Here is a 27,910-nt window from a genome sequence, read left to right as displayed (position 1 = left end):
TGGTGTATTTTTTTGGGGGGTATTTTGTGTATTTTATCTAAAATGTTGCGTTTTCTGTTTTTCTGCCAAAATTCTTTGTTGTTCGTGGTTTTCTTGTTTTTTCTGACATGTCGAGCTCACTGAAATTATTTTTTTGCTGCTATTTCTGAAACACTGAGGCGCTTTCTGTGCAGCTGTTGGGTTTTCTATCTTGTTGTCATGTATTATAAAAGTGTGTTTTTGGACCACCTTAAAGAAACCAAGACAAGCGAGAAACGTAACAAGCGGTAAAGTAATTAAAGGAGCTATTTTAACTGAACTTTGAGCATTTGTATCTGCAGGAATCTCATGCGAAATATGTGGAAGACGGATTTATTTGGATTTTTTGTTTTCTAAACCTTATCATTCATATTTCACTTTCATTTCTTTATCATTCATATTTCACTTTCATTTCTTTATCAGTCAGATTTCTTGTGTGGTTGTGATTTATTTTTCTGCACATTAAAACACTTTTCATGCCGCTATCCAGTAGTATATTTACTTTATACCGGCCTGCACTCAGCCATTAGGAGTGAACAATCATCTCAGTTAAATCTGACAATCAAACTACACAAAATAGGAAAATTGGTTGAGATAAATTCCACATATCTTATTTCACTGTTTGAATATCAGGGAATATTTTTATTAAATGGAAGAGAAAATATAATAGATACCAAATTGCTGTAATTTATACAACAGTTACTGGTTTTGGCCTCACCAGCATTTGAACCCAGCAGTAAAAGAGAAAATTGATGCTGCTGCCTTGGGTTTCTTTGCTCAGATATACTGCATCACAGCTTTGGCTGCTAAGAGCGTATGAGATTGTGGTGACATTCTTTGGTTTGTGAATAAGACCACGGAGTAGCCACACAAAGTTCCTCGTCCCCAGCGCTCAACCTAACTCGCCCACTCACATTGTCTCTAGACTTTCCTCAAGAATGTGGATTTCTATGGCCGATGGCAAGCCAGATGAAATTGCCAACTGCATTGTCACCTCTTGCGGTTTTTCTCCTTAGCGATCTCTGTTGGCAGTAGAGTCCAGGAGGAACCCTCTCTGAAAACATCTGTTTTTGAATTATAGGTGACAGTGTTAAAGATTTAGTTTCAGATTCAGATTCAGCAAGTATCAGCATATGAGCAAGGATTTGTTGAAAATGTAGATTCCACCACCTTTGACGATTGAAATCAACAGTCTTGTGGCAGTTTGACTCAAAAAGAGCAGCTGTAACACCGCAGGATACTCCATCCCCTGATTGCTTTTTTACAGTCCAAAAAAGAAGCAGTGATGGGGGCAATTTGCTTCCTCTGCTTTCGCACGGCACGAATATTTCCCTCATTACCCGACACTCAAACACAGGGCACTCGGATGCCACAAGAGGAAGTGGCTTTGGCAGAAAATGTCAAACCAGCGTTTAAGTGCAGGATTGAAGCCAGTCTGATGTGGAATGGATCAACTTGTTAAGTCAAATGAAAGGTCAAAGATATTTTCCACAGCGCTGTGCAACACAAATAAATGCAATTTTAAACTGCTGTAAAGTAGAGAGTTCCATGCAGGTCAGCTTATGTGATCAAGGTGCACAAATTAAAGCATTTGGGACTGGTAGAATTTTTAAATCATACATGTGGATTAGTTACTTATTGCTTTCATGCATTAAAAGGCTACATTTATCCTGAAAAATGCTCCTTTGAGATAACTTTCTGCAACTTTTGTTCAGTTTCAGAAGAAAAGTGAGAGTGATATGCTGTGGTGCTGCACACTTGCTACACTGTCATGCCAGCAATGCATCCGCCTCAAGCCTGTAGCTACAGGTCTTTGAGCCAATGACACATCTCACAGGGATTAGGTTCCACATTTTGCTCTATTCTTAATTCTCTTCTAAATCATCTGTTTGTTTGTCAGAGGACCTTGCTACAGTGGGGAATTTACATTTTGTCAGTGGACATTAGCTCACCTGGAATCACACACATTCTGAGCGCAGTTGCAGCAGATTAATTTGCAGATGGTTTTGATCAAGAAAAGTCTGCTCTTTTGGGAGGTCTCTGGGTAAAAAATATGTGACTTGAGTATCACCTGAAAAGCTTAAAACTGTTTTCTCACATCACGCCACCACTTGGCCCTTGCACTTTATAGACTAGATAAATGATTTCAACAAAGCATGACAGCCTTGGGAAAGGCCCCCGCACGTACACGTGAAAAGGTCTCGTTTCTGGAGCCAGCTGAGGGGAAAGTGCTTCCCATCGTGCTTGCATCGGCCTTGAAGATCAGATCTGCTTTCAAACTCGCTAACACCTTCTGACACAGCTCACTTGCCTGCATGCTGTTACAGAAATGTCTTTTGGGTTAGGGAACAAAGGGGCCTGAAGCTAAATACACTGGAGCAAACACCATGGGAGGAGAGGTAACTGCACTTTTCATGTCGTTTTATCTCTGGGTGTACCTGTATCAGATGAATCTCTGTGCACTCCACAGCCTGACTCTCATCCTCTTCTTGCATGCCAGTGTGGACATGAGAAACATTTGCTGGGATTTAAACACAAACCAGCTGGGTGAGGAGAGGCCACAGCATGTGAGGAGACAGAAGGTTGGTTTTGTCAGATAGGAAATGAAGAAGCAGACTCAACATCAGGATTTACTCAAGCTGAATCATCAACCAAAAAGTTGTGCCTCTTACCTGATGAGGGCTAAATTGTTATTTGCACCTGGGGGCTCAAGAGGCCATCCATCAGTGATCTCAATGTGGAATTTTGTCAAAGAAACATTTGTTTTCTGTCATGTTTTGGGGGAAATGGTTGAAGATTCTACAGTCACATGACAGTCATATGATGATTCATATGTGAGATACAGCAGTAAAGCAATTACTGACTGGGACAAGTCCTATAAATTAATAATTTCATCCATCGAGTTGATCAATTACTAGTTGGCAAATAAAAGTGTAGAAGAGGACAGGGAAGCTGAGGGCTCAAGTTTGCCTAAGAACCACCAGCAAAGTCGATTTTCTCACCAGTCCTCTGCTTGTGTATTTGATGGTGTTGATGGCTGCAGAGCTCTCGGGTCTTGCGTTGGGTTGGTGGCCACAGTGCTCTCCCGACACATTTAATCTGACATCAGCTTGGACGTGCTGAGAGAAAAGAATTTAGATGATCATTAAATTTGAGGGAGTTTAAATGTCTCTTTGCAAAGCCAAAGACACAAGTGTCTTGCATGGAAAATACCAGATGGATGACAGTCAGCTATGGAAACCAACCAAATTACTAGTTTCTTGATAGATACCTTGAAGATTACAAGTCTATATATCTCTAAAATATGATTTAATTTAAGACTATTCTGAAGCAGCTTTAGGAGAAAACCCTGCCCCTGCGTTCACTTTAAGTACGTTTTTTGATAATATGTAGTGCCTTTACACTTGACTGTCTATTTCCTCACAGTGACCAACACAAGGGTCGGAATACTTCAACAAACACTAACTGCAGGCATCACAGGAGCTCATTTTCTGATAATTATGCACATTTAAGAAAGATGAAAAATGACAATCATTATTATTCAGGTGTGCTACCTCACCTGACAAATTTTCTGCTTTTGCTCTACCTCCATAGCACATCGCAGCAGTTTTCTATTTCAATAAACACACAATTAGATTAAATGTGTCCGCATGAATTAAACTGGACATAGCATTAGTTTTAACCTCGAAGTCAAACAGTTAACCGTCAGCGCATGCTTCCTCCCAGCTCCACGCAGTGGACTATGAAATATTCGGAGGACAATTGGTTAAGTGGAGTTAACCGTAGCCTTTTCTCCCCGAGGTATCTTCCTTTTTGATCCTGCCGAGCCTGGCGCCTTGCAAAACACAACTTGTCTGGCTTATTAAATAGTATGACCTGGAGAAAGAAAACGCCTGTTGCTCCTCAACTGAGACCATTGTGAGTGAGAAGAGCTCATGACAGGCCTTAAATTGCTGTAATGCTGTGTGACCAACAATCATACCTAATCAATTTCCATTCCGGCTGCGTACGATTTCTAATCGGATGTGATTTTCTTTTTTATCTACTTTGCTTCTTTTTACGTTTTGCTTGTTCTTTTACATGATGTTTACATATCTACCAATTCGTTTTTTTTCCTCAGATTTATTCAAATTTGGCTTCGACATGTTATCTTTTACCTTAAAAAAAAGATGGATTTTTCTAAAAAATGGTGTTGATATTTCATATAGACGAGTTTACAGTTGGAATAATTCAATGAGTTGTACCGATGGACGTGCCCTGCTAATAGATGTAAATGGTCAAGAAAGTCCTCCCCACTGCTTAATTGCGTTAAAATTGGTCTAAGCTACTTTGTGAGAGCCATCAATAACCCCGCACTGCATGGGGTCTGTATGATTAACGTCTCCTTCCTTTCAAAGGCCTCCTGATGTCCTCTCGGACGGCAGTGGACCAATCAAAACCACACTCGGGCACGTCACGGGGCCAACTTGACGACCTGATTGGTGGGAGGCGGAAGGGGACCAGCCCCTGTCCTTTTATAGACGATCCCATCCAGCGCGTAAAAGCTACTGGACGCAGCTGACAGCGCAAAGACGCACTTTGGAGACTGTACATCTCAGCCTCACAATTCCTCTGAGCGAGCCACACGGAGGTGCATGGCCCCATCCCCTTGTATCACGATGAATCCTGTGCAGGGGTCGCCGTCGCAAGACGCCAAACAGCTTCATCAAAAAGAGGAGACGGATACGGAGGGCGAGGAGCTCCAGCCTAAAGACATGACAACCGAGAAAGGATACAAACTCCAGCGGAGCAGCCTCCCGTTTAGCGTTGAGTCGTTGATTTCAAAGAAGACCACCTGTCGGACTTCTTACTCTTCCTCTGATTTAGCTGTGGTGCTGCCCAAGCCCGCGGCCGGGCAGGGCGCGCAGTTCTCTCCAAGGACTTTTTACGCGGAGAGGAGGGTTTCTGCGGAGAGCTCTCCGGGAGTTTCCAGAGGCTCCGGGGAGGACAGTCCACAGTTTTGTGAGAAAGAGCAGAGCACTTGGTTTCAGACGTCCTCCTTTTCGACACCTCCTCGTAAGTCCGTCCCTCTGCTGTTGTAAGACACACTGCGCATTTATCCATCATCTCATCGCCTGCCGTCAGTTATCAAAGCAGAAAAAGCAGAAAAAGAAAATATCTTGTAATATATCATGTACAATCACGTAACTTACTTCAAGTTTACACTGATATGTCACTGAAGTCTTATAGGATATATATTATTTTATGGCTTCATAAGCTGTGCGTAAATATAATTTACTAATTTTTTTTTTCTTAGTCTTACAGAAGATAACAAAGTATCTCACTGAGCGTGTGAAATGTTTTTAAGCTGATGCTTTTGTTCTTTGACAGATTGTTTTTTTTTTTTTTTTTTACATGTTATGTATTTCAAAGCCGACTGACACTTAAATGATATTAACCAGGTATATGAACAATGTCAGGGTGACGCCGTGATTCGGCTGTGTACCCCATATTTGCAGAACTGAATGAAGTCAGTCTGTGATGCAGGATGACATCGAAGCTTAATTTATAAATAGAAATGTGTCAAAGCCTATTTGTGGATGTGCGTGCTTGCGTAATGTTTGTGTTTACCTTCTGCTGTGATCCAGCATCAGTTGAGTCTGGATTTAATCTAATTTATCTCTGCGTTTTCTCAACAACAGGTAGCTCAAGCCCAACTCAGTGTACTTTAAGGAAGCACAAAAACAACAGGAAACCTCGCACGCCATTCACTACCTCTCAGCTGCTGGCGCTTGAGCGCAAGTTTCGCCAGAAGCAGTACCTCTCCATCGCCGAGAGAGCAGAGTTCTCCAACTCTCTCAACCTGACGGAGACTCAGGTCAAAATTTGGTTTCAGAACAGGAGAGCCAAAGCCAAAAGACTGCAGGAGGCTGAGCTGGAAAAGTTTAAATTGGCCTCCAAGCCCGTCATGCCCGCCTTCGCGCTGCCTTTCCCCCTCGGAGCGCACATGGGCTCTCCGACGTGGAGCCCGTCAAGCGCCTTCCCGAGGCCCAGTCTGCCGGTCCCAGGACTTTTCAGTGGACCCGTCACTTATGGGATGTACTATTTGTCTTAGTGTTCCCGTGCGCGCGTGTGTCTATGTGTTTGTCCGATTGCGGTTGCAATACACTTAAGAATGAGGATGATTAGTCCATTTCCCAGAGAATGCTTTGTATTTTCCATTTAAAAACTTAAAAGTGGGGGCGGTTACAAAATGCCGGACAAATTTGACAGCAATGTCTGCGTATCACGGACTCTGATCTCCTCATCTAATGTCCATAAAACTCCAAAAATTAGACATCAGGTTTTTTTAGCAACACGCCTCAGATATGTCACTCCAGTCCACCCACTGTGCCCCGCAGCAGATGCGAAACTGTAGCCTACATTTAAATGTCTCTGGACCTGAAGGAAATAATCCACTGAGGCGGAGGAAGAAAATGCAACCGAAAAGTACTTAATCGGTGTCAGTGCCTTTAGATTACGCAGCGTGCTGTCTGTATCACTTGAAGTATCTCTTCTCATTCAACATTGACTGTTTTCGCTCTGCAGTTTCCCGGAAAATGCTTTTATTTTCATGGCAATGCCTTTCACAGTTTCAAGGTGTTGTGAAAATTAAAAAGGGACAAAACTATATTTTAGAAAAAGACACATTGGTTTTTTAAAGCTCTCACAATGTGGCCTTTATGTGAGTGACATATTAAATCTTTTTGGAGGAATTTTGCTGTAAATGTAAATAAAATTTGTAGTGTTCTCAAAGACCTGCAGCCTCGCTTGAAGAGCAGGAAAAGTGGTATTTATTATTATATCTTTGTATCTGTACTGTGTACATACATCAGTCTATCTAAATGTTCAGTTACTTGTAAAAAAAAACTGTTTTTAGTAAATAAACAATATAGTTCAAGACTGAAAGTGATTGGCTCATTTCTTTTTTAACTTTTTGAACCGTTTGTCATTTGTATAGTAGGCCTGATGTGTCAATGGAGCAGCAGTTTCAACGTTTGTGGAAGAATTATGGCTACTAATGTAACTAATGAAGGTTGAAGTGCAACCCAACTTTATCAAACTATTATTTTTTTGTTCATATATGTAGCCTACTTATTTCACAGGCAAACGAAACACCAAAGGAGCCTGCAGCCAAAACCACAACGCCGGACCTAAAATTACTTCAAGCCATTTAGTTTGAGAACTACGAAAGTTTTCTGTGTGATTCTCTTCCAACGTGATGGTTTTATATATATATAAATCTACCTCCTGTCTTCAATCTGACAAAATAGCTTATAGTTGACTAATTTAACACAGGAGGAAAATGTATACGTTTAAATTGGAGCTCACGAAAAAGATAATTTACAAGTTTGTCTTGTGTTATTGTTGCTGTCAAACTTCAGTTTTAGATGAAAAAATATAAGCCTACACGGAAACACATTTGAACCCAACGTGATTAATCCTCTAGATGTTAAGAAAACAAACGCAAATACGAATGTGGGCATGTTGGTACAAGAGGACACAGACAGACTCATGATGCCACGCGATCCACTTCTGAAGTGACTCCACTTTACACTTTGCCTATTTTCATGTCCTATATGACAGCCGTAATCCACTTTCGAACCTTTGTATCTTCGCGAATCTGAAGTGCCAAAATCTTTTTCAAATGCGTCATAATATAATCTGTGAAGCAGCAAAAATGTTGTGAGATTGGTAAAAATAAAAATCTGCAACGTAAGTCTAAAAATTATATATATATACATACACACATTCAGCCCTCTGTTCATATAGCCTATATATATATATATATATATATATATATATATATATATATATATATATAGTACAGTTTTGAAAGTGATGTATTCAATTTCAATCTGGTTTCACATCTGTCGCACACCATCTTTGCTGCAAATCTCCAAGGGAGGCTCAATATTCGACTTAAATTTGAGAAAATAAAAAACAGCATAGTCTCTTTCAATTTCTTTTCGCTCCACTTAAAGTTATTCACTTCCAATACTTTAGAATATTGCAAATAGTCTAAAGGTGGCTAAATGGCTAAAAGGTTGGTAAAATATAGAATATAATTCGTTATTTTCCTCTTTAAATGTCATACAGACCTGTTGTATAAAACATATTTAAACTGCAGAACTTTCGACGAACAAATGCCGCAGAGGAGCGCTCACTGTAGAAGCTCAGTCTGTCCACCAGGGGGCGGTAGCGGCTCTCAGCTGCTCGATTTTTATCATGAAAAAGCACTTCCGGTGGTCCGTCCTGTCATAGCGGAGAACGCTTACTGCAGAGAGGTAAGTACAGAAGCGGAGCCAATTATTGACTGAAAAATGTCTTATAAAGACAGTCTAGGCAAGGTTTAGGTGAATTTGTGAATGTATATTGGTGCATAAATGCTAAACTGAACATACTCAGTTGCTCAGTAGGTTGAGAACACCACGGGTTTTTAAAGGGAATTCTCTGACCTTGGCTAGCAGGCTAACACGATGAGCTAACGTTAGCCTGTTTGGCAGAGGTCTTGAATCAAACAAAATGTCATGGACGCTTTATTTACCTTAAGTTTATTTTGGTGTTTTTCCCTTATCTAAATACATACATTTAGCCCTCTGTTCGTGAATTGGAACTGTTTTTATCAGCTCATCTTTTTTGAATTACTGTTGATTTTGTTTATGTGCGTTGTTCGTCGCGCTGTTTCAACAGAAAAATTATGTTTTATCACATTAAAACTTACCTTACTGAACAAACTAACGTCTTTTTTTTTTTAACGTTCATAGACCTGGAGGCGATCATGTTTGTGATTGTGACCAACCTGAAATTAAGGTTAATTTGTTGGGGGGTATTTTAAGTTTCTAGCATCATGAAGATGTTTTAACATGTATGTCATTACGTTGTAAAAATAATCTGGTGTGAATAGTACTGAACCCCAGTAAAGACAACCCCTGTGATCACACGTTCACACAGCTATCGCCTTCAAATTATAAATAACTGGAAATTTATTTATATATTTATATTTATTACTTATTACGTTTAAATTCAGTGTTTAGCTTTGGTACCTGCATTCAGGTGGATGTTACTTTGAAAACTTAAATAGACAAAGATCAGCCTCTAAAATAGATAATGCATCCACCAACAAGACAAGTGCATACTAAGGCACTGCAAAACCTGATCCAAAACGGCTTGAGGAACACCACAAAGAGGTTAAAGCACTGATTTACCCACCTTTTGAATTCCAACCTAATCTAGAAGAAGTCATAACTTTCCTGTTTCATGGAACCTAGAGGACACAGAAGATCTGCTGCAAATGTCTTGGTGTCAGACGCCACTGGACAATATGCTGGAAGTTTAAATTTTGTCACTGAAAAATAAAAAAGTCCTTTTAAAATGTTGTGAAAATGAATGCTCATAGATACTATGCCTCCTAGATTTGAGAAAATTTCAGATTATAACCATTCTGGTAATTTTCACTTAAAAAGATTAATTATAAGATGTCTACATTGCACTCATATAAGTGGCCTATTTGACAAGGAGTAGCCAGTGGTAACCTAAACTGAGTTGACACGAATCATGCTTGGGATGCCTAAAACTTCCCAGTTTTAGTAGGAAAAAAAAAAAAACGAAAAAAAAAAAAACTATCTTTAACCTGAAAACGCATCGTTCCAATCTGAGACATTCACTCTAAGCACATTTTTGAGTAGAGGTAGACTGAGGATATATTTGCTTTAATGAGGCAAAATCTGTGCTAAATCAGTTTGACTTGTGCTTGAGCATACCTGGATGATTTAGACATTTCTGGACTAAAGAAGCTTCTTTTTGATTTTCAGATAGTCGAGATGGCAGGCCGTCGTGTAGCCCTGAAGGCCATTGATTGGTTGGCATTTGCTGAGCGGGTCCCACCCAACCAGCGGGGCATGTTCAACGCACTGAAGACACGCTCTGATGCCATCTCTGCCAAGTAAGTCACACGTCACCAACTGTAGCGTTTAGAGATTATCTGGATAATAGGAATTTTATTTTTTCCACATTGTCTTGTGACAATTTATGTCCTTGCCTTTGCTCTGTGACAAATGACAACAAATATTGGATTTACAAGAATCACTGCTGCTTGATAGTTTATTCTGAACAGAATCAGATCAGCGATCTGAGGGAAGTCTTAGAAAGATGAAGTTATCCCTAATACAATGGGAGGTTGGCACTTGTGTGTTAGATACAAAACTCAAGGGTCTGTCAGTCTGTACTGCAGTATGTATTTACTTACAGTATTTAGCTCCTTACATTTGCCTATTGCTTTGTTTTTGTTTTGTTTTTTTTTGTACTTGAGGCTGTTATCACTGTAATAATTGATTCTTCTGCTGAATTGGGGCTGCTCACACTTGGCCTTTTCACAATAAAAATTTCAAGGTGAGACCAATGTGCCTTAATTGCACATTGGTGTCATGTGTGAAATCAAAAAGGTTGCATGAGGGTGTCAAAGTTGATCCACTGCTGATACACCAACGATGCTGTCTCACTCGTATGATTCCAAGACGCTGGTTTGATATGTGTAAACACACGCTAATGTGGCAAAAAGCTCCTTCTGTCTGTCATCTGTTAAAATATATTAATTCTTTTTACACCAGACTAGCCTCCCTGCCAGAGACTCCTGCAGCCATTGATTGGAGTTACTACAGGAGCGCAGTGGCTAAAGCTGGCATGGTAGATGAGTTTGAGAAGAAGGTAAGCTTTCCACGACAAGTTGTGTTGTTATTCTAGCACCATAGGAGGCAGAGAAAGGCATTTTTGACACTAGATGGCTACTTTCACTTGAATTAGTTTTTTTTTTTTTTTTTTTAAATAATGAAAGCAACTTATATGTTTATAAGTCCATGGTAAAGTCAGTCTAAAAAGAATGTCCTTGACTTTGATATAAAGAAATATTTCTACATATTAGGATAAAATAGAAATTTTAGAGAACAGATGTGAGAGGTAAAAGTCGGCTACAATTCTTTTGTTGTTAGTTGGCAAAATGTAGGGTGCCTTCTGCATGTATAACCTGTCTCACTTTAGCCTGTGGTCATCCAGCTGAGTTGTAATTCCATTAATTACCTGTGCTGGTTTGCATTACAGTGATGATGTAACATTAAGCTTCTTCCTGCACACAGTTCAAAGCACTGCAGATCCCTGAGCCTGTTGACACACAGACGAGTGCCATCACCGCACAGGAGGCTGAGTCTGTAAGTGGCTGCTTCAAGCAAATACATGAATTGCATTTTTGTTACTGTTTTATTTGTAAATGTGCACTAACTGTCCAAGGTGACAATTCAGAAACATTCATCCCTCATCTGGACTTAAACTGACTGCGGTGATTTGATTTGTATTTGTTCATATTTTACTCTTTAAGATGTATCATTTCACATTTCTTAGAACAAAAATGCGTTGGCCTACATTGAAGGATCAAAGGTTCGCATCGCTGAATACGAAAAAGAGGTGAGATTGTTGTTGCAGCAGCTGTTAAAATTCTCCATGAATAACTTGAGGGAATTGGTTAAAATGTACTGCTCTCTTCTATTTAGCTGGATAAATTTAAGAACATGATCCCCTTCGATCAGATGACCATTGATGACCTCAACGACACCTTCCCTGAAACCAAGTTGGACAAGGTCAAATATCCTTACTGGCCCCACAAGCCCATTGCAGACCTGTAATCCTACTACCAGACCACTCTCTTCACAATAAAGACTATGTATTTTAAAAGAGAACTTTTTTGTACCTTCATTATTTTTTAATACATTTGTGTAAACCAGATATGCGTTGGTAGATTTGTCCACAAGGGGGCATTGTAATCCAAGTTCCAGCCATACTTCACAGCGATATAATTTATGCACTATTTTTGTATGGATGAACTCTGAACACTGTTGGCAAGCTTCTTTATCGGCACTTAATTATTAAACCTACCCGTAATAGTCTGAGGGACGGGTAAATCTGTATGAGGATATCTTAAAAAAGTCGTTCTAAACTAAAGTTTATTATCGAGAATTAGTGTATTGTACGATTTATGACCAAAAGATATTTTGAGGTAACCAAAGTCTGGTAAAAGTTTGACTTTAGCGTAATGTAATAAACACGATCCAATCGCGAGGCCTGTGTCGTGCCCTTTCGATTCTCATTGGCCACAGAGTGTGTCACTAACAGTACTGCCTTTTCTGTATATATTAAGGTGGGCGGGACATCGTGCCTTCCCCCCCATTCAATTATTTTCATTGGTTCTACTGCTTTACCTCTTAGTTGCTGATTGGCTAAAGTTATTATGGAACAGGCGGGGCTTAATAAAAGATGATTTCCGTTGTACTACTACTTGAAAGTCAGTGACGATTGAAGGGACTGCATCAACTCAGGTAAATGTATCTTAAAATAACCTCACACTATCATATATTGTTAAGAGACGTATCTTCAGTGTATGGTTTAGCACGCCAACATGTGATATACGAACTATTTAAGCGTTGGTGACAGACCAGTCAGAAAAAACAAGAGCTATTCGTTTAAGTGTGTCAATAACAGTATCGTTGGACGTCTATGAGATGACTCATGGATGGCTAAAAGGTGAAATTTGAAATAAATAAACTTAAATCACTGGCGATTCTACATCTGTGACCATTAGTTAGTTTTCTGTCCACGTTTTAGACCGTCACTCAAGGCTGCTATCAGTAGCATCGACAGCAAGCTAATGTTGTCCAGGAACAACGTTAGCCATCAGTGGTAACGTAAGCTAGGATAGTCAGCATGCTAACCTTTTGCCTTTTTCACCGTTATTAGATTATAAACAAATACGAATATCACACAAAAATGTTGAATGTTTCCACAAGTTTAAATGATTACTTTTACTCGTGCGTATCAGCAACGAGGGCTTACCATAATATCTGTTTAGCCACTGAACATGTCTTATGTGGCTGCTAGCTCAGGTATTGAGACAGAACACCCTTTAGCTAGATTTATATCTAATGAGCTTATCTTTATTTTTTGCACTCAAATGTTTCCTTAGTAGCTTGTTGCGTTTACAGCATTACAAACCATTTCCTCTGAGGAATTTACCAGAGCTCAGTAAACAAATACAGTGGGAGCATATTCTGCTAAACTCTTTTGGCTGAAGGGAAATATGAGCTGATGTCTTCAGAGTTCCCTTTGACCTTTTCTTTGGTGCATTTTTTTTTTTTAAAGCTTTCTACTACATTTATGTTACTTGAAGTTCACACTTGCAGAAATCCTTAAGGCAGTTTTCAGTAAAGGTGTACTGTATTGTAAAATCAAGCAGATTTCTTTAAATAGCAGTGTCAACACAGCACAAATATTTCTTAAACTGTAAGTTTGAGCTTATTGTACATGTATGCAGTCAAGTATTTTGTGTTCTCTCTAGATGATGTCATACAATCACACTTTTTTATGTTTTTATCTCACCTCTTAATGCTACACCATGCAACGTATTTGTGTCAGTTCCTTCAAACACTTCTTAAGGCCTTGGGAATCTACATGTTTGATACTGTTTTGACAAATCTCAAAGCAGAGAGTGTTTTGTGTTTGTTGGGAACAGACATGGTTGTGTTCGTAATCTACCCAGATCTGACCCTGGACAGTGGAGTCAACACTGGCTTCATTGTCTGAAGGGGACAATGGGAGTAGGCCTGCATAGAGGGAGGCACTAATAGAACGCAAGAGGTTGGATACTGTGTCATCCCTTTGTGGCTGCAAGCCTGTGCTTCTCCTATAATGTTATTACCACATTAAAGTCTATGTAGAAACAAAGAGTCAACGTGAAGCAACTTTTAATGTGTAACAACAAGTCCTAGTCTGCCCTCTTATCTGGACTTGTGTTGGCTTTGTTACAGATGCTGCTGCACCAGGTAACAAAATAATTTATTAGTATATTACATTACTTTGATATTTGTGTACACTATTATGAGATCACAGTTATTAATATTAGGTTTATTAGTTTTAAGTTCTCATTCAGTTGAAAAGGGAAAGCCTTTTATTAAATTTTTACAAGATAATTAATAAATTGCATGCATTCATTTGAGTAGTCATTGTAAATATTTAAGATTTCCCTCGCAAATTCAAGACCTCAAAAACCAGATGCTTTACAGGAACCTCCTTATTTATGGTTTGTTTGTGGCTCGCAGGGTTACTCCATGCAACGGGACACTCTGTCCTCAGCTTTTCACTTATTGAATTTCATCTCAACAGCAGTTCAGGCAGCCTTTCTAAGTCATAGATGACATAGATTAAGCAGGAAATGCATTAGACCAGAGCTGCAGCTAATGTGAGTGTGTTGTCACGTGATTGAGAAACTGCCTGTATCGTTTACACAGACTGCTTGTTGTGCAAATTTAAGTGGCCAGTTTTGGCACAAAAGATAGCGAGCGTTATTTGTAACTAGCTAGTTTTGAGTTGAAATGATTGATTTATTCAAAGATGAGGTGAGAAACAGTAAATTAACTTAACATTTCTGCACTAAATTTCAATTATTTATTTATTTATTTATTTATTTTTAACTAATATTTAGTACAATTAGTATATATGGCCATGTCAAATGGTGATCTTTTTGCAACATCAATTAAAATTGGCATTACATGCGTGTAAAAGTCTTTAAATAAAGGATGTTAGGACACAAAACAGGTAATATTGTTTCTTAGCCACGAGATACTTGTTTGTTCATGCTTGGGTTCTAGCTTACTCTGTGAATCCTAAGCACACACAGTGTGTGTTATTTGCCAGCTCGTCTCCAGCTATACTTTTTGTCGTCTGAGTTAGAGTTGGACATCGGTTGTGATCTGTTGGCCAAGCTTGTATATCTTAATCTTTCTGTGGCAGCACAAAAAAAGCTTGTTATCATAGCTGTGGCTTGTAAGCTTGTGTAAGCTGAATCAGATGTACACAGTGAGGAAGCATAAAGCCAATCTGGATGAAGTTCTGCAAATATTGCTTGGTCACTAGTGCGTAACCATTTGGTGAAATATCATAGCATGCAGTCACATTGTTTGGATGAAGGGAAGGAATCATTATAACATAAACAAGCACAAACTAGCATCCTAAAAGGAAAAAGATGATCTGAAAAACCTCCCCCTGTTGAGTTTGAATCCTTTTCAGCATATACTATTTATCTTCATATTTATTTATTGTCTAAATCCACAATAGAAATGGAACCAATTTATCAGGACAGTAAAGAAGCTCTTTTTGAGGTGAAAGGAGAGGGAGGGATTGGTGGAGAAAAAAAGGAGGATAGTAGTGGGGTTACCATGTGGATAGGTTTTTGTCTCCTCGAGAGCCTGTCGTGTTAATGTGACGGACAAGAAAGCTTAGACTAGTGTTCTCATCATAGGGCTTTTATTTTCTTATTTATTTTCTATTAGGTTGCAGTAATTTGTGTGAAGTTGAGGCAGTTTTCAAGGAGAGATGAAATGTGTTTGTTACAATCAGAGAGGAATGATACAAGCAGTTTTGTATCTCCATCTGCATGTAAAAAGTAATAATCAGAAATGGTTTCAGCAGTAACATTTTGGGTTGAGGTGGAATTGTAGTTCCCCAAAAATGTTCCTGTTAATGGCCTTGCATCAGCGCTCAAACCCTGACGTCCAAAGTCCTGATGTGAATGAGTCTTTGATGGTGTCATGTCCCCACAAGTAAAGTGGCATCTGTCCATAGACATAGCTGGGAAATCAGGAGATAGATTTTCTTTCCTTTACCTGTTTATGCATTCATGACTGTGAGGACATACTCTTTCCTCAGATCAGTCTTTAACACAGCTGGCATGTTGACTCGCATTAGTAGAAGAAGCACTGACGTGTCAAGAACAGCATAGGTGTTATTGTCAGTCCTTCTAATATTACTTTTCCATGTAAGCCATGTTTTTGTTTGCATTTAGAATTTTGGAATGTACTGTAAATTGTAAAAAAAAAAAACACTTTTCAAACAAGGCTTGATATGCATTATGGAGAATGGAAACAACTTTGGTAATGTGATGTTACGTTAGAATAGGAAACTTGCATGACTGACCCATGTCCTCCCATGTAGGATGTGATATATCAGATCTTCCCAGAGTTTAAAGTAATTCACTAAGAAGAGCTCTCCATTTTCTTCTTGTGGATGTCCACCACAGTTGTTTTTTTTTTTTTTTGTCCTTGAGGCTTGTTTTGGGTTTGGGACAACTTTTCCTTAGCTCAGGTATGCAGTATACTGAGCTCCTCTGGTAGCAGTATGCAGCCTTGTTTATTTGCTTCAGATCAGTTAATGATAAATGATTCACAATTATTTTTTTGCAGCTTTTCAGAAGATCGCATCAGATTTTCTTTGCTGCTCAATGGAAATGTGACAGCATGTGACAGTGAACCATTGTGCACAGTAGCGGCTCCTCGTCACTGAAGCAATTAAACAGAATTGAGTAATCTAGATTTATTGAAGTTACACCTTTGCTTGTCCCACTGTGACACGTCTGCTCTTTGTTGAGTTTACATATCTGTCCTTGTTTTTAGCAGCTGTTGATGGACCATCCCTATGAAGAAACAGGGTTACAATGGGACAGAGTACCTCGGAACAAGAGGTCCAACAAGACACTTCCCCGGTAGGTTTTATATTGCGTAATAAAAACATAAAGTTGGTGTATACATAGTCATCCCACATTTATCTTAGGCTATATGAGCGTGTGAAATTGGTACCCAGTATGAGGCAAATGCAAGCCAATTATGAAGTGTATTTTTCGGATGACCTTCTCTACCCACCATAACTACTGTGACATGAGTAAATCAAGATAAAAAAAAAACTGTAAATCTCATATAAACTCTTTATAATTGTCTGTGAATAGTTTTGCTGAAGAGTTTGCATATTGCAAACTGGAGGCAGTGACTTTTACTCAAATGCACAGTGCCTGTTTTACAGCTGGTAGAGATATTTTGGCTGGTAATTTTTCTCTTTTTCCCCCTCCATTAGCATATGGGCCATAAAGTTTTAGAACCAGGGCTACAAAGTGAATGACAGCCAACTAACTGCACAAACCATGAAGCAGCTCACAGTGGTAAAGCATCAGTTTAAATTGGTATCCTAACTGAGCTTCACAGTTCAAACTGTCACAGTCTCGGCTCATAAAAGACCTGCGATAGAGCAGACCAAGCAGAGTCATTAGTTCGGCTCAGCTTACTTCTTTAAAATGCACCATTTGATTTCTTTTTTCTTCTTTACTTTGTTTTTCACAATTTATTGGACCCGTTGTCTTCAGACCGTTACATTTATGCGTTTTCTTTTCCACACTCGCACTTCACACTGAACTCCAGTTTGCCTTCTCAATGTCTTCTGGGAGGTTATGTTGCACTCACCATCTTTTAGTCTGACTGTCGGTATCACCTTTGTCCAGCTTAGGCCCTTTACTGCCAAATAACCTTTAGCTTGTCACACACTAATCAATAACTACTGATAACATGGCATGTAGTACCTCTGGCAGGCAGCCAAAATTCTAAAAACCCCATTACTCTTACAATGGTGTTTACAAGCCAGACACGCACTCTTAGATTCAAACAGTTAAAAAATTGTGGTTTTCTGTCTTGTTGTGATGAGAACTTAATTAATCATGTTTCTGATTTTAGTGATTCAAGTTGCTTTTATCAAGCTAAAATGAAAATATAAATTGCTGGGCTTCTTGTTGCCTTTGAGCCCTGCAGTTTTGTGTATGGAGTCCAGAGTCTATAAATAAAAGGACAGAGCTGGAGAGCTCTTTGTCTAACGTATTAAACATGGAAGTAAGGACACATCACATGAGAAATATCAAATGAGATGTTACAGCTTTATCCCTCACATTTCCCATGCAATGATAGTCAGACATTCCTGCCCACAGGGCAAATCCCTCATTCCCACATTCCGTTACACTTCAGTGGAATAGAAGCCTACAGGCCCACACTTCATGCAGCTACATTTCACCGTGAAACAGCTGTCATGCTGAATTTAGAGGTTGAGGTATTTTCTCTTTCAGAGTACTGATGTGTCTTTGCAATTCTCTTCTTACATTAGGACACATTTGATAACCTCAAGACATTTGTGGAGGAAGAACTACAGACGAGCATGGTGAGTGTGCAGTTTTGTCTCACTGCAATAGTTTCACTTCTTTCTCATTCAGCTGTTTTGGCCTCATAGCAGGGAAGCATAGAACGTTCACAGTAAGGATGCACCGATTGATCACCCAGTTAAAGATGATTTTTCGGTTGGACTGGCTCATGAGTCGGTCATTTACTTATTGATTTATATTCTCTCCTGGTCAGTGAGCACATCATGTAGATGGTGATGAAGCCACAGGCACTTGCCATCAAGCATGTTTTTGTTCTGAAAGTGTTTTGCTGTGAGTAAAGAAGATCTGAGCAAGCTATATGCAATACTTGTAAGTGGAAACCTGTTGAAATTTGAATAACATGGTGGAGACGCTTTTGTTTGAGAAGAAAAACTTAACATTAATGTTTAAGTGATTGTACTAGACCCTCAATGTACCTCATTGCAGGGCCTATAATCTGTTGCTTCAAGGGGAACATGCTGCCGTTATTTTTCTGCTTGATTTTGAAGAAATGACTCCATCCAGGAACTTGAAGCACTATAATATGTATTTTTAGTTATTTTTATTCCCAGTTACAGACCCTGTAACCTGGTGCAGTTCTGGAAAAAATGTGAAAGTAGTTTCTGCTCAGTAATCTTTACAGTTCAATATTCTTAGACAGAAAATTGGAATCGGCCAAGAAGAGTGCAACCGGTGCATTTCTAACTACTATACATGACTTACCTTGGCTAAAGCCAGATATCATAAAAGGTTTAAATCAGTATTATCTATAAAATATTGCAGTTTCATAATACTCACAATAATTTTTTGTCTGTTCCTGTCTCTTCAGATGGTGGGGATGGTGATTGGTGCAGGCATCGCCATAGTCCTTATCGCCATCCTCATCTTCTTCATCTTGCGGAGGATCCAGCTTCGAAGTTAGTAACAGCTGAGATGCATTTTTCCCCCTGCCCCTGGATTGTTATGAAAATAGGTTGTGTGTATTCTTGTGACAGTTTAAACATTTATCTTATTTACAGACCTCGAGGCTCAGGAAGCACCCAAATATCGCTTTCGCAAGAGGGACAAAGTCATGTTCTACGGGCGAAAGATAATGCGTAAAGTGAGTGGCTGGCTGAAAATAATAGTATTTCAGAAGCCAGTATTCAAAAACTAGCTAGCTTTCACTCGTGAGGAGTCGCATGTAACTACGCAATGCAAAAATAAACGCATGGCAACAACATTTAAACCCCTTTTCCTATAGGTCTCCCAGTCTACCTCTTCCCTGGTGGATACGTCCTCCTCCTCTCGGCCACGCCTAAAGAAGAAGCAGAAGATGCTGAACATTGCCAAAAAGTAAAGCTTATTTCCAAACAAACATGAGACTTTCCCACTCTAAGAACATGCTGACAACCAGCTGTTCACGCTCTTCCTCTTCTTTTTATCCTAATCCATCCCATTGTCTGTCACTTGTGAAGGATCCTGCGCTTTAAGAAGGAAGTGCCCACCCTTCAAGCCAAGGAGCCCCCTCCCGCAGTGCTGGAGGCGGACCTCACTGAATTTGATGTGGCCAATTCACACCTTCCCTCCGAGGTGCTCTACATGCTCAAAAATGTCCGGTGGGTTTGTGATTGTATTATTACGGGCGAATAGCTCTGTTGGAAGGTTCTCATACTGATTAAAAGCAAAGACGATCTGCATTAACTGACCGGTCCTAATGTGTGAAAAATAATAATTTCTGAAAAACTGTTCTGCCTCCGTTTATTCTTTGGTCCTTCACTGCAGTGTGCTGGGTCACTTTGAGAAGCCTCTGTTCCTGGAACTGTGCAAACACATGGTCTTTCAGCAATTCCAGCAAGGGGAGTACGTCTTCAGACCAGGTCAGCCGGACAGCAGCATCTACGTGGTTCAGGATGGAAAACTAGAATTGTGCCTTACTGGAACGGTATGCCGGCCGTTCTTCCATCCTTTCTGTGTCCTGTTTTCCTCTGAATTTTGTGCATTGAATAGTTGTCTGAACATTTCATTACCTACTGCTTGTTCTTAAAAATGCTTAATGATGCATGCAAGGAAGCAAACCTATGGAGGTCCTTTACCACAAGACCTTTTTCTGAAATGACTCATTAGTATTGATTAAAATTTCACTCTCATATTTTTTACCCAGGATCTAGTTTTGTGGTTGTCTTACTGTGCTCTACAAAAGGTCTTGAGCCACCCATATATATTAAATATTGCCATCAAAACAGGAGGCAGAAATTTATTTAGGCATGTTCAAACACAAATGCAAATACAACATGTAAGGCAAAAATGTTTTTACAATTCTGACAAGATTGAAAGTCAATATTCTTCAACATAGCCTGAACCCTCTCAGACAAGCTTTCGGTGATTTCTTTAAGTAGTCTTCAGGAATAGTTCTCCAGGCTTCTTGAAGGACATTTCAAAGCTCTTCTTTGGATGTCGGCTGCCTTTTTTTCCGTTCTCTGTCAAGATGATCCCACACTGCTTCAGTAATGTTGAGGTCCGGGCTCCGGGCTCAATGACTGATTGATTGTGTTCCATTGTGTGTTTTTCTGTCCAGGTATGCTTTAATGCATTGGTTGTGTTTTTTGGGATCATTATTTTAAGTGATATTATCAAACTGTGTTATCTTGGCTTTTTTCAGAGTTGCAACTAAAGAAATAAGAACTAAGAAAGCGTATTCGCAACAGGCTCCAATCATTACTAAGTTGTAACTGGTCCACACTTGTGTGGCATCTGTTTTAACCTTGTCTAGGCTCTACAAAACCAATGAACATATTAGGGCAATGCTTTTTTTTTTTTAATGTTTAGGTTTTTCTTTTGCCCAAGGGCACATGTTGACTTGTAAAGGAGCCAGTTGTTTATGTGTATCCACATCACCGGTTCATCTCCTGAGTTAGGTGCTTTTATTCACGCTTGGATGATCCACTGGTCACTTTTAAGTGGTTTAACAAACAAAAGAAACGTATTCCTCTGAAAATCTACTAAACTTTCTAATTTTTTTTAATATTTCTAAACAAAGCTTGGAGAACCATTGCTAAAGATGACTTTAAAGGATACAAGAAAGTCAGGCTCCTTGAAAGCAAAATGAATTGAACTAAGGGGTGGCTCAAAACTGTAAATACGTAGAATTTAGTGGAGGCCTTATCTGTGTGTGTGCTGCAACTGGGGTTATCAGTAAAACCTTTGATCATGACTCTTCTACTCATGTCTTCCAGGATGGCAAAGAAAATGTGGTGAAGGAAGTTTACGCGGGAGACAGTGTTCACAGCCTCCTCAGCATTCTGGACGTCATCACAGTAGGTCACGCCCACGTTTTAACACACTCACAAAACAGCACAGCTGTGCCACAGCTGCTCTCACAGGCTTCCCCAGGCTTCCCCAATACTCATACACACACATAATTAACACATTGTTGTATCAGCGTTTAGGCCCACCCGCTTGACATCGTTCACGTTCACCTGGTGACTCACCAAAGTTTGTCCTCTGGCATTACTCACACGCTTATGTTTAGTTGTAATTGAGTTTAAGCTCTGTACAGGTTCCAAAACTGTGATTGTAGTGATAACAGCTATGTAGGTTTGAGCTCCTGTAAACATGGTAAGATTGAGCAAATGTGATGCACTCTTTGGGAAATTTGTGTGCAGGGCCACCAGAAGCCTTACAGAACAGTGTCTGCACGGGCTGCAGAGCTTTCCACTGTTCTCCGTTTACCTGTAGAGGCCTTCCTCTCTATATTTGAGAAGTACCCTGAGAGCCTAGTGCGAGTAGTTCAGGTCAGTTTTGTTTTTTTTGTTGATTCTTTTTGTATGTATTTATTTTCCAAGTATGGGATGAGTTAAATATTAGACTCATCCTTATGGATTAAACTTTCACATGCAGCACTAAAGGCTTGGCATATATTCATATAATAATAATAAACATGATGTTGTTTTGATTAAGTCATCTGTCTGTTGATGATTGATGCGATGCATCGAATGACTCATTTCCTGTCATGTCCATTCAGATTATCATGGTTCGTCTCCAAAGAGTAACAGTCCTAGCCCTTCACAACTATCTGGGACTGACCAATGAGCTCTTCTGTCACGTGAGTTTATCACACACTCACTCACACACACACACACACACACACACACACACACACACACACACTCGTACAAAGTACAAGAGGCAATTCTGTGCTTTATCAGCTTTAATTATCTACAAAGTTTTAATTACAGATCAAATTCAAAAGTGAAAGTCAGTCATTTTTATTTTCCTTTGCAGAGCAGCAATTTCTTTCTTGCAGCATTTGTTCCGTTTTAAATTATTGATTGAAGCCAAAGTTTGACTTTGGGACTTTTTTTTTTTTATGCCAGTTCTTTTCACATGCACCTGTGACTGCTGTTGTTTCCCAGTGGGTAGTTTCCTCTGCCACTGTCAAGGCTTGACAACTACTTTGTTCCTCTTGTTTTCTAAAGTCCAAACCAAAATGAGTCACTGACCGTAGTTTGTTGCATCAATTTATAAGCAAATTAGAATATCGAGGGTTACCTAAAATAACCCTCTTATTTTACTTTAGATAACATAGAAGAAAGTCAACATGGCCAACTTTTTTTTTTCTCTATACAGAACATATTTTTAATTTTTTTTGATCACCATGTGACATCTTCTTACTTTCAAAGCAAAGTATTTGTAACAATCTGTAATTTATTTACCCCAGTTATCTTTTATTAGTAAAGCAATAGAAGAGATGTGGCCAGTTAACTAGAAGGTTGCATTTGCCAACAACAGACTCAAGTAGGCCAAACCTCTCCAGTAATCTCCAACGTTCCTTCTTTTTGTAAAAACAGTGAAGCGTAAGTGTATTACACTCACACTTCTACAGCTGATTACAGCCAATTAAGACTGTGTTGACTCCCAGTCCCATAAGGCATTTCTCGACTGTCGCACCACTCCAATGAAATCCTGATTTTATAACTTCAAAATCACCATTCAAGAAACCGAAAGGCAACGTCTGTACAGTGAATTCAGCTGTACTTACATGTACGATGATCTCCCACGGAGAAAGTTGGAAGCAGCAGAATGTTTCCTCACACAAAACAGCGTTTTGGCATCAGACACACTGACAACCGACATACGAACAGCCTCGATTGCCATTTACATTGTGTCCTCAACATAAACAAGCTACATTTGAGCCTCTAAATGCTACTGATGTACATAGACAAAGTGTGTGAGACAACTTTTGTTTTTTTTTAAAGGAAATGCAGCCTTCTCGTCTGCCACCACCGTCCCCCCACCCAACTCGCACCAGTCCTGTCCGCCATGGCAAGCGGTTTGGCAGCCTGACGGTCACTGAGGAGCATCGAGAAGCTGCCATTAAGGGTGAAGCTCCAGGTAGGGTATAGGTACTCAGCTGAAGTCACTTTCAATATTACAAAAGTTGCATTTTGACACAGATGATGAGGAGGGTCCTAATGCCTGGCATGCAATCTTTCCCAGCAGTGAGCAGGGACTAGACAAAGTACTGGGAGTAATTTAACTCTTAAAGGGTCTTGGTGGATGCGAAGTCGGTTTTAAAAACGCCCTAGGTTTCCATGTTGTAGTATAGTTCTTGTCAAATAGACTTCTTGTTTATATTTTTTGTCTTTATCAGTTATCCTGCCAACCAGTCAATTTCTGCCATGACTACTAAAAAGACTACATTTGCATTTTTAGGTCTTCTGTTTTATTTTCTTTCTTTCTTTGGGATAAGTTAATAAATGCTGCACTTTTTTTATTTTATTCACAGGAGGGGAACAAGGGAAGGATGGAGCAGTGCCCACTCTTAGTAGGACAATCTCTATGCCTGTGGACATTGCTGGTGAGGGTGCTAGCTTGATTACGCAGCTATTATTGGATTGATGACTTAAAGATTACTTCACTGTAACATTGTTTTTAGATGGCCACAAGTGCATACAAAACCTTTTTATTTGTGATGAAAACAGCTGTATTATGTGAATTGATGACCTAGTTTCAAAATATGTAGTACATATTGGGACAGATTTGCAAAATTTTGGCAAATTAACTTGTGATTGCAAATGATAAAATGTGTCTGTGGGAGTGTCCAGCTCTGGGGGTGAGGTCCTAACATGTGTGCTGTGTTCTATGAACGCAGGTGTAGCTATTTTATTTCAGTAATGATCAAACCAGTCGACCTGGATTAATGGAAATTAATGTACAAACCCATGTACCAACAGCACAGGTGCAGCCTGTTTCAATTTGCTTCAACACAGGATATACAAACATGAACCTTACGACCCGTTCAGTTGAAATATTTGAAATGCACTCTTTGACCAAGATTAAAAAGGACAACATAAAAAAAGACTGTTCAGCGGGTTTACTTTGATAAATAAACTCTTCCGTGAGTTTCATAAAACTTTTGTTTACCAACCGTTCAAATTTATTGTAGTTTTTTTTTTTTTTTTTTATTGTTTAGGATTGAACAACAAACCTAAGTGAGAAAGAGTCATAGGAAAACCACTAGTTATCATCTCAGCCTGCTGTCCTGTTTTTTTTTTTTTTTTTTTTTAAATCGGGAAAGTGTTGACTTAAGGATTGTTCCCTGTATGTTGTTTGTTTAGGAATACAGAAAAGTCTGAAATCAGATTTTGACATGGCATATGAAAGAGGAAGGATCTCCGTGTCGGCAGAGGATGGCAATACTCCTCCCGCCTTTACCCGGGTCAGTGTACTTCACTACACAGCTGAGATGAGGCTGACTCTTGATTATTTTATATAGAACTGGAAGTTTACTGCTACGGTTTAATAGCTTTTGAGAACAAGAACTGAAAATGAATAAAACTCAGCAAAATGATGTTGGACTTTAAGTGATGCAATGCTGTCAGTTTGTAGATGCAGATTTCCTGTTTTCAGCAGACGGACGTCCCATTTTAATATAAATGAGTCTGAATGTTATTGCAGTCTGTATCCCAGGAACAACGTGAGAGGAGAGTGACCGTGGATGAGGTTCCTTCTGGCATCTATCTGTATCCAGAGGAAGACCCAGCTGTGGACAACATTTTTGCACCTGTATCCAGTCGATCCAATGCTACTCTGTTTGAGGAAGCTCAAAAAGAGGTCCTCAGACTTATGAGAATTGAGGTTTGTTCCACTTTTTCTTCCATTCACATATTGTTGTTCACATCTGACTCTTCATCTGTCTGTTTAATTTTTATGATTGCATTGATCATTTATAAAATCCCGAGTTAATGTTTAATTTGTGGGGACAAAATAAAATGAATGCTAAAGACCTTTGTGTTACTTCTTTGGGAGGAAGTTGCACACATTCTTTTGATGCAATGTGTGGTGGATCCCATGTGTGTGTCTGAGTAATTATTGCTTCACCAACTCTATTAGCTTCACTGTTTATCACAGCTTGGTTTGGTGTTTTTAACTTTTCCCTCCGTCTGCTTTTTTTTTTTTTTTTATCCAGGACCCATCATTGTTGAATGGGAAAGTGACTCTGCATCATGCAAAAGCTGGAGCCATCTTAGCAAGACAGGGAGACCAGGTAGTTTACAGAAGACCTACCGAATTCACTTTTCAAAAGCACTGACCTATCTTTCTTTACTGATTATTGGTAAAGCAGTTGCAAGTTTAATAGATTTATCATATTTCAGAATTAATTAAGCCAGTTATGGTGATAAAGGCAAGGTTAAGATGGTGTTCTCCTCTGTACTGGGTTGTTTGAGGGGCTTGATTCAGGCATGCTGGTGTATTGCTTCTAGGTGTGTAAGACTGGGTCACCATGTTCATCCGCTTATGTGTCATTTATAAGTGTGGCTGCCAGTCCCTTCCAAACAAGTCCCCTCCACAAGGTCTGAGAGCGGGGCGACAAGGGTCTACATGTGACCCAAAGTTGGAAAAACACCAGCCAGGTGTCGGATCCAATAATTGATAAAAAAATATCTTGAAAATATAGCAATAATCAAACAGAAAGGTCATTTTATTGTTACAAATGTAAAAGTAGATTAAAAATGATTTTTGTCGACCGATGTGCCTGGCCTTTCCCTGGCTCAAGTCCCATCCTCTCTTCAGCATCCTTGGCTCAGTCTGATGTGCTGCCTGGACCCTCCCCTGCCTTTCATTGTTATCAGTGTGGCAGGAGGCAAAGGAGGGGAAAGAGAGAGCAGAAAATGCTGCATTATTTAGCAAGTCCTATTTTTTTTTTCTTGGTCCTGGTTGTTGATTGTTGCCACACACCCGCCCCTGCCCCACCTTTGACCCAGCACCACGGTTGTCCTCCATCTTTCCTGCTAACCTTTTTGTTCTATTTTTTTATTTTTTATTTCTTGTTTGTTTTGACAGTGGAACATTTTGGAAAGTGCACATAAACATGCACTCTATACCCTCAGACCGTAGACCTCACAGCAGATTAACACATTTACTGCTGTCACCCTTGTGTTCATATACGAGGGTTTTGTTCTTTTCTATATGAATTCGTTGTTTTTTGCAACTGTATATTTATGTGACTGTTTTAGCAAAGAAGAAAAGTAGATATTGAAACTGCAACAACGACAACAAAAAAACAAATCTAACGTTTCTTCCCATTTCTCTTCTTGTTTGTTTTTTTTCCAAAGGATGTGAGCCTGCATTTTATCCTGTCAGGTTCTCTTCATGTCTATCAGCGGATGATCGATAAACAGGAGGCTGTCTGCTTGTTTGCGATCCACCCTGGAGAGATGGTGGGCCAGCTTGCTGTGCTCACCGGAGAGCCCCTTATCTTTACTGTTAAGGCTGTCCGAGACTGTACTTTCTTGAGGATCTCAAAGTCGGATTTCTACGAGTAAGTCTTTCATCTTCCCTGCGAGGAAACATGACTGTAAAATACACTAATAATGAGTTTCACTGTTTGCTTCCTGTCTCATACATTGACAAATCACTTATACGCAGTAATAGTTTCTACCACCAACACCCATCTATTCACCCAAAGAACATATACAACTTTGAATCTCAAATTGAATCTTCTACTTCAGTTCGGTATTACAATATATCAGTTCTTATCTCTGTGGCTCTGCTGTGTGCTGCCCCCTGCAGGATTATGAGGGAGCAACCCAGTGTGGTGTTGAGTGTGGCCCACACAGTGGCCATCCGCATGTCTGCTTTTGTCCGGCAGATGGACTTTGCTATTGACTGGATGGCTGTTGAAGCTGGCAGAGCCCTCTATAGGTACTCCAAGCTTTTATTTGGTTAGACGTATTTAGAAATCATTTTATTACAGTTAGTTTGCAATGGTTGCTTTTTGCTTTCATTTTTATAGACAAGATGACCAGTCAGATTGCACCTACATTGTTCTGAATGGGCGTCTACGTTCAGTCATTCGCAAGGCAAATGGGAAGAAGGAGTTGGTCGGGGAATATGGTAGAGGAGACCTTATTGGTGTGGTGAGAACATATTCATGTCAGAGTTTCATTCTGCCTGCTTGTAAAAGAGATCTACATTAAAATGACTTATTTGCGACTGTTTTCAGTTGGTATTGTGAGAAGTTTAGTGTTTACATTGACTGACTAACTCAGTCATTCAGCTTTACATGTTTTGGTTTTTTTGGCTTGAAATTATTATCTCTCCATTTCTACCTCTACGTTTTTTAAAGGATGTATTGTGCTGTTGTGCCCTGTGCTTAAGGTGGAGGCTTTGACTAAGCAGCCAAGAGCCACCACTGTCCACGCGGTGAGAGACACGGAGCTGGTAAAGCTGCCCGAGGGAACGCTGAACAACATCAAAAGACGATATCCACAGGTTAATGGCTTTTATGATACAGTATAGTATTCCCTGTGGTGTTGTGTACCATATGATTGTAACATTTCA

General features: G+C 39.6%; 3 protein-coding genes across 7 annotated transcripts in view; all 3 read left to right on the top strand.

Annotated features, from left to right (window-relative positions):
• Positions 1 to 4,652: 4,652 nt before the first annotated feature.
• LOC142379385 (homeobox protein MSH-C-like) lies at positions 4,653 to 6,411 on the top strand. The gene is made up of 2 exons (XM_075464532.1): positions 4,653 to 5,073; positions 5,700 to 6,411. Exons 1-2 carry the CDS (start codon positions 4,653 to 4,655, stop codon positions 6,110 to 6,112), a joined length of 834 nt encoding a protein of 277 aa, XP_075320647.1. The 3' UTR covers positions 6,113 to 6,411.
• Positions 6,412 to 8,269: 1,858 nt separating this feature from the next.
• On the top strand, positions 8,270 to 11,765 carry LOC142379384 (ATP synthase peripheral stalk subunit d, mitochondrial-like). The gene is made up of 6 exons (XM_075464531.1): positions 8,270 to 8,324; positions 9,852 to 9,982; positions 10,647 to 10,743; positions 11,169 to 11,240; positions 11,431 to 11,493; positions 11,580 to 11,765. The coding sequence occupies exons 2-6, from the start codon at positions 9,861 to 9,863 to the stop codon at positions 11,709 to 11,711; spliced, it is 486 nt and encodes a 161-aa protein (XP_075320646.1). The 5' UTR covers positions 8,270 to 8,324; positions 9,852 to 9,860; the 3' UTR covers positions 11,712 to 11,765.
• Positions 11,766 to 12,308: 543 nt separating this feature from the next.
• pnpla6 (patatin-like phospholipase domain containing 6) overlaps positions 12,309 to 27,910 on the top strand; it is a 29,968-nt gene continuing 14,366 nt past the window's right edge. For 3 of the 5 annotated variants that reach the window (XM_075463850.1, XM_075463851.1, XM_075463847.1), the window contains exons 1-20: positions 12,309 to 12,401; positions 16,530 to 16,615; positions 18,052 to 18,105; positions 18,915 to 19,002; positions 19,105 to 19,187; positions 19,329 to 19,420; positions 19,543 to 19,683; positions 19,850 to 20,009; positions 21,301 to 21,381; positions 21,730 to 21,858; positions 22,089 to 22,169; positions 23,323 to 23,458; positions 23,853 to 23,924; positions 24,685 to 24,785; positions 25,025 to 25,204; positions 25,536 to 25,613; positions 26,683 to 26,888; positions 27,140 to 27,271; positions 27,363 to 27,486; positions 27,728 to 27,841. In XM_075463850.1, the coding sequence (XP_075319965.1) occupies positions 16,568 to 16,615; positions 18,052 to 18,105; positions 18,915 to 19,002; positions 19,105 to 19,187; positions 19,329 to 19,420; positions 19,543 to 19,683; positions 19,850 to 20,009; positions 21,301 to 21,381; positions 21,730 to 21,858; positions 22,089 to 22,169; positions 23,323 to 23,458; positions 23,853 to 23,924; positions 24,685 to 24,785; positions 25,025 to 25,204; positions 25,536 to 25,613; positions 26,683 to 26,888; positions 27,140 to 27,271; positions 27,363 to 27,486; positions 27,728 to 27,841 (2,100 nt within the window). In that variant the 5' untranslated portion in view covers positions 12,309 to 12,401; positions 16,530 to 16,567. Of the gene's footprint in view, positions 12,402 to 16,415; positions 16,436 to 16,526; positions 16,616 to 18,051; positions 18,106 to 18,914; positions 19,003 to 19,104; positions 19,188 to 19,328; positions 19,421 to 19,542; positions 19,684 to 19,849; positions 20,010 to 21,300; positions 21,382 to 21,729; positions 21,859 to 22,088; positions 22,170 to 23,322; positions 23,459 to 23,852; positions 23,925 to 24,684; positions 24,786 to 25,024; positions 25,205 to 25,535; positions 25,614 to 26,682; positions 26,889 to 27,139; positions 27,272 to 27,362; positions 27,487 to 27,727; positions 27,842 to 27,910 lie in introns of those variants that run through there. The other 2 variants (XM_075463848.1, XM_075463849.1) reach the window with 2 other exon arrangements.

The sequence above is a fragment of the Odontesthes bonariensis genome, chromosome 4 (genome assembly GCF_027942865.1).
Source record: "Odontesthes bonariensis isolate fOdoBon6 chromosome 4, fOdoBon6.hap1, whole genome shotgun sequence".
Classification (NCBI taxonomy): Eukaryota; Metazoa; Chordata; class Actinopteri; order Atheriniformes; family Atherinopsidae; genus Odontesthes; species Odontesthes bonariensis.
The sequence above is the reverse complement of the archived record's forward strand: the minus strand, read 5'-3'. Positions and strand labels throughout refer to the sequence as shown.